This window comes from Pyrgilauda ruficollis, unplaced genomic scaffold (genome assembly GCF_017590135.1).
Source record: "Pyrgilauda ruficollis isolate IOZ18807 unplaced genomic scaffold, ASM1759013v1 scaffold127, whole genome shotgun sequence".
NCBI classification, from domain to species: Eukaryota; Metazoa; Chordata; class Aves; order Passeriformes; family Passeridae; genus Pyrgilauda; species Pyrgilauda ruficollis.
Window position 1 is genome coordinate 890,492 of NW_024511099.1, and position 8,832 is coordinate 899,323.

At 64.2% G+C, this 8,832-nt stretch overlaps 1 protein-coding gene across 1 annotated transcript; it reads left to right on the top strand.

The window, feature by feature from the left end:
• The first annotated feature begins 5,861 nt into the window (after positions 1-5,861).
• Positions 5,862-8,832, top strand: REM1 (RRAD and GEM like GTPase 1). Its single transcript, XM_041458250.1, has 4 exons — positions 5,862-6,316; positions 6,466-6,548; positions 7,574-7,778; positions 7,963-8,832. The coding sequence occupies exons 1-4, from the start codon at positions 6,007-6,009 to the stop codon at positions 8,238-8,240; spliced, it is 876 nt and encodes a 291-aa protein (XP_041314184.1). The 5' UTR covers positions 5,862-6,006; the 3' UTR covers positions 8,241-8,832.

Below are 8,832 nucleotides of genomic sequence, written 5' to 3' on the forward strand. Positions count from 1 at the left end.
GAGGAGGAAGACACAAGTTGGAGAGGAAGATATGAAAGCCATGGCATGGCTCGCGACGGGGCCCGGGGGCGCACGGCGGGGCCGGCTCCGCCGGGGCGGCGGCCGCGGAGATGCTCCGGAAGGGCCCCGGGATGGCCCGGTGGTCTCCGGCTCGGAGATGCTCTGCAGCGGTCCTGTCCCGGAATGTTCTGCACCGGTCCGAGGATGCTCCGGAATGCTCTGTAGCACCTCGAGGATGCTCGGTACCGGTCTGAGGATGCTCTGTAGCACCTCGAGGATGATCGGTACCGGTCTGAAGATGCTCCGGGATGCTCTGTACCGTCTCGGGGATGCTCCACACCAACACGGGGATGTTCGGCGCCGGCTCGAGGATGTTCCGGGATGCTCTGTAGCGGCTCGGGGATGCTGCACGCCGTGAGGGCTCCGCCCCGGGGTTGCTCCGCTCCCCGCCGCCCCGGTGATGCCTCCCCGCTTAAGTCGGCAGACGCTTCGGTCGGGAACAGTGTAGGGTGGATGCGGCGGGTCCAGGTGCGGGTCGGGGGTGCGCGGGGGCGGTGCGGGCAGCCCGGGAGCCGCACGCCCCCCGGTGCCGCTCTTATAGACACGGCCGCCCCGCCCCCGCCGCCCCCGGTAAACACCGCCGCGCCGGGTCTGTCAATGGAGGGCCCCGCCCCCCGCCGCCCATTGGCCGCGGGGCGGGGGGGCAGATCCCGCTCAGCCAATGGGCGCCCGCCGAGAGGGGTTGCTGGAGAGAATGGCAGCGCGGCACGCCCCGGTACCCCCGGTACCGCCCGGCTACCCGGCACGCCCCGGTACCCCGGTACTCCCCCGCTAGACACGGCACGCCCTGCTACCCCCTGGTAACCCGGCACACCGGTCCCCCGATACCGCCCCCACGGCAACCCGGCAGCTCCCCGTACCCCGACCCGAGCAGCACGGAATCCCCGGTGACACCCGGTACCTTCAGACAAGCATCCCGTTACGCCGGTACCTCTCTGTGCCCTCAGGCACCCACCCGAGGATGCTCCAGCTCCTGCCAGTAACCCGCTGCTCCCCTGCTCTAGGTACCCCGATGTCCCCGGTGACCCTGACATCCGCACCCTCGGGAGCACCCACACCCCTCGCGGTTCGCCGGGAGCCTGTGCGCGGGTGTGGCCGGCCGGAACACCGAGTATCACCCCGGAATGCTGTGCTTGAACCCTGCTATGCTGGCCCACCGGGCTCCCGGGACACCCACTGCTCCCGGTCGTCCGGGCAGAACCTCGGCCCGGAACAGTCCCCGGGCCGCTCACTAGGGCTTGCACCGCTCGGCGCCACGCGTTGTGGGAACACCAACGCCTTCGTGAACACGTCCCCGCCGCCCATTCCAGCGGTGTCTCCCCGTGGGTCGGCCCCCGGCGGTGACGGGAGCGCCGGGCGGGGAACGCGCAGCGCACGAGGCGGACACGCGGCTCCCCGGTGCCGCGGGTGGGGCCACGCCCCTCCCGGTCAGGTCCCGCCCACTCCACTGGGCGGCACCAATGGGGCAGCGGCGGCGGCGCTGTTGCCCCGGAGACCGCGGGCTGCCCGCCGGGGGTCGCGCCCATTGGCTGTCGCTGCCGCGCGCGGGCCCGCCGGGGGCCGCGCCCATTGGCTGCGCCGCCGCCGCCAGTTGCTGTGGTGACCGGGGAGCGCGCGGGGCCGCGCCCGACCCGCCCGGGCACCGCCACTGACCGGGCACTGCCACTCACCGGGCACTGCCACTCACCGGGCACCGCCCCTCACCGGGCACTGCCACTGACAGGGCACCGCCACTCACCGGGCACCGCCACTCACCGAGCACCGCCCCTCACCGGGCACCGCCACTAACAGGGCACCGCCACTCACCGGGCACTGCCACTGACAGGGCACGGCCGCTCACCGGGCACTGCCGCTCACCGAGCACCGCGAGCTATCCCCGTCCTGAGGTCTGAGCGGGAACTGTGGCCTGTCCCGACCCTGCCGGCTGCCCCGACATTGCGGCCAGCCGGGACACCGGGGCCTGCCCTCCCGCCGGCCCGTCCCGCAGCCCCGGGCGCTGCCCACGCCGTCCCGGAGCCGCGCTGCGCGGGGAGCACCGCACAGTTCTCCACCGCGGCTTTGCGGACGGCGGACGGCGCCTCCGCGAGCCGTTCCCGCTCGCTATAGCCGGAGGTCCTGCCCGGCACGGGTCATCCGCACGGCCCTGGCCCGGGGCACCTGCTCGGCCGCTCCCACACACCTCCGGTCCTCCTGCCACCGCGCCGGCAGGACCGGCTGGGTGCGCATTAGCACGGAATGCCCGTGCCGTCGAGCACGTCGTGCCGTCTGCGGGGCCGGAGGCGGCTGCCCATCCCCGTTGGTCCCGTGCACCGGGCCCGCCTCTACCCGGGCTCCCCGCGACAGCCGTTCCTCTGCTCCCTCCCGGCCCCGGCCGCCCCTCAGGCAATCTGGGGCCAGTCCCATCGGGCTGCTCGGGCTGCCGCAGCTGCTTCCAGTCCCGGACACGCCGACCCCGCCCGATGGATCCCGTGCCGGTGATCCTGTCCCGGTGCGGTGCCGGGGCGGAGCCGGCAGGGGGCGTCCCTTCCGCCCGTTCCCGTGAGCCCGGCCCCGCCCGGCCCCGGCCCAGCCGCTGTGGCTCCGGTGACGGGGATACGGGGCATCCCCAGAGGCCTCAGCGAAGCGGCGTTCCCGGAGGGCGATGGGGCCCGGGTGTCCCCGGAGGGCAGAGGGTGGTGAGGATCACTGGGATGTAGGGGTGTCCCAGCAGGCACAGCAGCTGCCAAATGGACAAAAGAGCGAGCCCGGTCAGGTTCCCCGTAGACCAGCAGCGTTATCACCCCTGCAACAGCCTACTAAATCCATTCCTCCATACTGTCCCTGGCTCCAGCTGGCTGCTGGAGCACCACTCTGCTTCGCAGAGCCATTCCTGTGTGGAGTGGCACCAGGCACGGTGACAGATTCCTCCGTGCTGCCAGTGCAAGCAGCAGTGCCTGAGGGTGAGGTCAGGCTTGGTGCAAGGGGACATTTCCCAGCTCTGAGGAATCAGCAGTGACTGTATTTCTCCCTGTGCAGAGGATGAAGGCAGTGGTGCAGACCTGCTGTCAGAACCAGCTGGACACAGTGAGGGCAGAAGTCCAGGAAATAGAAAAAACAATGGAAAATAATCTGGGAAGCTAGTTGCTCACATCACTGTGAAATGAGTCTATACAGTCATGTTACCTTTGCTTTCCATCCTCGGCTAAAGACACTGTGTTGATCTTATAAATGTCAAACAATTCCATTCCTGAAAATGAATCCCATTTGCTCTGTGGGGATGATCTTCCCACCAGCCTGCCAGGAGGGAGAGAGCCCTGTGACACACGGCAACCTGTGCTCAGGGGGGGTCTGCTCATGGGATCATTCCTTCCTGGTGTATCCCAGCTCCTGCTCCCCGGTGCACACAGGGTTTATTTTTCATGAAAATCTCACCCTGTTGGGTAAACATTTACCCCGCAGAGCAGCAGTGGTGTGGGTGCCAAGGGGAGCTGGATCTCCTGCACCAGGGTCTGGGTTTTAGCTGGAAGACAGGTATGGCTGTAGCTATGGAGGCTGAAGCTGAAGGAGGAGAAAAGCCTGGAACATGTCAGGAGAGAGGAGGCGAGTGGCTGCGTGATAGATTAGTGGAACTTCATTTTTTTTTCTGTTTAAAAAAAAAAAAGAAAATGATAAAAAGGGGAATTAATTAGCCTCAGCAGCTGGTGGGGCTGGGGTTACTGAGGGTGGATGGGAGAAAAGTTAAAAATAGCAGGAAGGCCCAAGTGGAAAGTTTCTGTAACATCACAAGTCAGGCATTTGGTGCTTACCCGCCCTGACAGGCGGGAGCCTGTGCCAGAGCCCTCTCCACCATCCTCAGCCCTTTCCCACTGACCTCCCTGCAACTTTTCACACGACATCACCAGCCCTTCGTTTTGCTAATTAACCCTTTGCTTCCAGACACTGGACTTGCATCTTGAAAGAGCAAATTCAGCCACAAGTTGCTCATCCTGGGAATGTGAGGGTGCAGAGGAGCACAGTGCTTGTGCTGGCCCTCCTTGGGTCCCTGCATGTCGCTGGCAGCGTGTGGAGCTCAGAAGAGCTGTAACCCCCTTGTATCCATTCCCATCTGCATTTCAGCTTCCCCTCCTTAAAAATCCTCCTGTTTCCAGAGGCCCTGGGTGGATTTTGCCAGTAGGTCTGAGCCCTATGCTGGGACACTCTGGATGCACAGTTTGTCCTCAGCTGAGACGGAGATGGATGAGGCAGCTCTGAGCAAGCCCAGCTTGCTGCACTTGTCCCTGCTGCGAGAAAGCAGATGTACCTGGCTGCTCCAACAGGCTTTCTCTGCTTCTGTTTGTCTTTCAGGATTGACAATAAGAGCAGCTGAATTCATTCCTTCTCCCTCTCAGAGGTCCAGGAGCTGTATCTGGCTCTGCTGCTTTGGGAAGGCTGGCAAGAGCTGAGCCTGCCATACAGAGAGTGGTCTGAGGGTGGTGGAGCAGGGCTTGGGCTGGAACTGATTTTGGTGGTTGGTCAGTGACTGTGGCAGACCATGAGGTGTGAGAAAATACTGTGGGATTGACTGGGGGTCAGGTTTGGCTCTGGTTTACACTGAACAGGAGTTGGGCACTGCCCTCACCTGGTTTAAAAGTGTTCCCCTCTTCCCCTAGGTGCTTGCATGGTCCTGGGTTCCAGAACAAGCATCTGGGCTGACCCCACTGAAAGCCAGTGCAGGACCTGGGGACATAGAGAGGGTGGCACAGCTGACACAAGGCAAGCTTACACAAGGCCACATTGTGGCCCCTGATGACAGGACTGCCATGCAGGGAATGGGAACCTCTGAGCACAGTCCATCACCCTGCTCCTGCTTCTGCTCCTCCTCATACCCAAACAGCCAAAGCAGTGGCTTATTCCCCTCTGTGCTTTGCCACTCCTAACTCTCCTCTCGCTCAGGTTCGTGCTGGGTACCGAGGTGGTCCTCAGCACTCCCACCAAGGAGGGACATTCGTCTGATGCCAGCCCAGTGCCTGGAGCAGCCAGGCTTGGATGAGGTGCCAAGCTGACTCCATTGCCTTCAGCCCTTCTTCCTCCCAGTCCTGCTCAGGACCTTGGGCATTTGCAGATGTGGTCTGATGGCACAATAAAGGTGTTACTGTCATTCCTGCCCTCCCCACCGCTGTGCTCTGGTCATGAGGGATGTCCTGGGACCAGCCCTGGTGCCATGAGGCTCTGCCAGCATATCCCAGTGTGGGTGGACTGGTGACCTAGTGTAGGGTCAGAACAGTGCCTGCACTGGGACACTTTGGGACAGTGCTGCCAGTGTCTGGGATCTACAGACAGGTTCAAATAAAAACAGCTCTTGCTACTGCCCGTGCCAGGAGACCCCCAGCCATCATTGCATCTTGGAGACAGAGCTGCAGAGCTGGGGGCTTCTAAGTCCTGAAAAATCTTCCCCTGGGCAGGGCAGGACCGGACCGGACTCGGCTCGCTCCTTCCTTGGCGGAACTGAGCCTGGGGTGGCGAGACCAGGGCCGGGAACCGGGTTGCCGCAGCTCCGCACAGGACCGGAGCGTGGTGGAGCCCTCCCCGCGGAGGCGCATCCCGCAGCATCCCGCTGTAACCCTTGCTCGCCATGACCGAGGCACGGGTGCCGGGGGAATTCGCCGTTCCCCGGCACCGCAAGCCCCGAGGGGACCTCGGGGACCGGGACAGGGCGGCTGGGCCGGACCGAGGCCAGCGCGGGCGGGGGTGTGTCCGGCGGGGGAGGGATCGGAGCGGCGAGGGGCTCCACCTCCCGGGGTTTAAAGCCCGGGGCGGACTGCGGTGCGGGTGTCCCGGGAAAGTTGTGTCCGTGTTGCCATCGGCTGGGAGCGGGAGCGGCTCCAGGAGCGGCAGCGGCGCGGTCGGGGGCTGCCGGGTGCGGGTGCCCCTGGGGGCGACACCCACTCCCCCGCCCACCCCACGGCCCCCCTGCCCTCGGCGCTGGTGATGACCCTGAACACGCAGCCCGGCGGCAGGAGCCCGCTGCGGCGGAGGGCCAGCACGCCGCTCCCGCGGCCGGGTGGCTCTGGGGCCACTTCGCGGAGTGAGCCCTATCACCCCCAGCTCGGCCACACCGCCTCCGAGCCGGGCGGCAGAGCCCCCCGCGGCAGCTGGTGCCCCGACTCCTCGGGCTCCCCAAGGCTCAGGGAGCCCCGGTACCGAGTGGTGCTGCTGGGTGACCCCGGCGTGGGGAAGACCAGCCTGGTCAACCTCTTCGCCGGCGTCCCGGAGAGGGATCTGCTGGACCAGCACGGAGGTGGGTGTCTGGTGGGGGGATCTGCTGCAGGGTCACCTGCGGGGCATCCCGTGTCGCCATGATGGGACAAACCCATGTGCGAGGCGGAGAGGAGCCCGGCACCCTGCTGGGAAGTGCGGCACTGACCGAGCTCTCCCGGTGTCCCGCAGGGGCCGCGTACGAGCGCAGGCTGACCGTGGATGGCGAGGAGACCACGCTGCTGGTGCTGGACACCTGGGAGTCAGAGCAGCGGGTACGGCGGGCTGGGTGCTGGAGACAGCTGGGTGAGCCGGGATGTGCCCGGGGGACACTGTGTGGGCACAAGTGCTGTCTTGGGGCCTCTGAGCGCTTTGAAGGGCAGCCTGGGATCCCCCTGTCCATGCCTGGGACTCACCACCTTGGAGCACAGGATACACACTAGGCAAGACAGGCTGGGGTCACATCCCTGCACAGCTCTGTGCCCCCTCTCCTGGGGCATGGGGGGCTGCCCCCCGTGTTCTCACTGGTGTGGATTCTTATATGATAACCCATTTCAAAATGCTTGGAAATGTTTTGGGAACGGGGCTGAAGGATCCAACTGGGTAAATCCATGAGTTGGTATTGCCAGCCAGAACACTTTAACGGACAGAACGGTGCTCCCAAGAGCCTGGCATAGGGCATTCCTCATGCCCAGAACATGAGGTATCTCCTGGGCAGAAATACCAGTGCTGCTGTCACTGCCTCCCTCCAAACGCCTCCCTCCTTCCCTTCCTGCCAGGGCCCTGCATTCCTGTAGGTGCCACCAGGCAGTGAGTCCCGGGAGCAGGGACAGAGTCAGTGCCCAAGCTGTGCACAGGGGTGCAGCACCCACACGGACTGAGCTGTTTGGCACTTAACTGCAGTTCCCAGAGGTGCCCCAGCACTGTGACATCCCGACAGTGGCCCATTTTTTTTCCACTATGGCTTGTTCCCACACTGCCCAGCAGTGCCAGGATCATGCAGGGTGCAGCACCCACCACACTGTCCCAGGGCATTCCCAGGGGATTCAGCCTCACCTCCCCCTACCAAGCTGAGCCCACGGCCTCAGTTTGTTGTTGATAGAGAGAAAACTCCCAAACACTCCCGGCAAAACCAAGAGCTTTTAATCTGCATTTAATTAACAGGGTAACACCTGTTCACCACAGTGTGGGGGCTGGTGGGGTGCGCTGACAGGTCCCATCAGTGCCAGGGTGCTCTGCTGTCCCCTGGAAGTGGTCATGGCCACAGATTGGTGACATCTTGTTCTCCACGTGGTGACAGGGTGAGGAGAGCCAGTGCCGTAGCCACTGCCTGCAGATAGGGAATGCCTACATCATCGTTTACTCTGTCACTGACCGGGACAGCTTCGAGAGCGCCTCAGAGCTGCGCATCCAGCTGCGCCGCGCGCGCCAGGCCGAGGACATCCCCATCATCCTGGTGGGGAACAAAACCGACCTGGTGCGGTGCCGTGAGGTGTCCGAGGAAGGTGAGTATGGGGTGAAGGTTCTGGCTGGTGGAGAACCCTGAGGGGGCTCCATGCCCAGCTGCTTCCCCCACATCTGTCCCCTTGTCCCTGGACGTGCAGCTGCTGTTGTGCATGTGGCAGTGCCCGTCCCACAGCACCTGAGGTGCCAGCAGGGCCATGCCCTCTCCCTGCCCTTCCCTTGCAGAGGGCCAGGCGTGCGCTGCTGTCTTCGACTGCAAGTTCATTGAGACGTCGGCGGCTCTGCAGCACAACGTGGCCGAGCTCTTTGAGGGGGTGGTGCGGCAGATCCGCCTGCGCCAAGGGGGCAAAAAGCCCCACCTGCACCCCCCGCCTGGCCAGAAGCACAAGGAGAGCCTCGCCAGCAGAGCACGGCACTTCCTCGACAGGCTGGTGGCCAGGAACAGCAGCAAAGTGGCCCTCAAAGTCCGCTCCAAGTCCTGCCATGACCTGTCTGTGCTCTGAGAGCCACGGTCCTGTCCCTCCGCACACGCCAGCTGGGACTCTGCTCTCCTCCAGCAGTGTGGCCAGTGGCTCTGTGAAGAGCTCAGACGGGGCTGGAGTGATGCTGAGGATGTGGAGCTGTTTTCACTGGTGCTGAGGGATGCGAAGGTGCTCTGGATCCGGCCACTCCCCGCCAGGAGAGGGGATAAGTGGGATCAGGTCCATGGAGTGGAGGACGGGATGGGTACCTGCACTTGGAGTGGTGAGATTTTGGATCACAGCTGCTCCTGCAGAGCTGGAGGTGAGGGGTGGCTGTGCCCCAGAGCAGGGCTGGAGGCTATCAGCAGTGTGGCAGGTCCCACTCGCAGTGCTGTCCTTCGCATGGCAGCAGGGACTGGCCAGGGCACCGTGGCATTGTCCTCCTTGGACAGCCTGGAGCCTGGCTGGGAAGAGGGGGCAGGGGAGCACCAGCAGCACCACCTGGCACCCTGACCCTGCTGTGCCAGGGCTTTGTGCCATGTCTCACTGGCACCAGTGTTTCTGTGCTCTCTCTGTACTGGTGTGTTGGGGAAACCCTTGATCTGCAGAATAAACCACATCAGGGAGGTGCTGT

Excerpts from the sequence above, each read along its gene's own strand:
- REM1 (XM_041458250.1), top strand. The coding sequence starts at position 6,007 with ATGACCCTGAACACGCAGCCCGGCGGCAGGAGCCCGCTGCGGCGGAGG. Across the intron at positions 6,317-6,465 it reads TCTGCTGGACCAGCACGGAG|GGGCCGCGTACGAGCGCAGG; the intron begins GTGGGTGTCTGG and ends GGTGTCCCGCAG. Across the intron at positions 7,779-7,962 it reads CCGTGAGGTGTCCGAGGAAG|AGGGCCAGGCGTGCGCTGCT; the intron begins GTGAGTATGGGG and ends CTTCCCTTGCAG.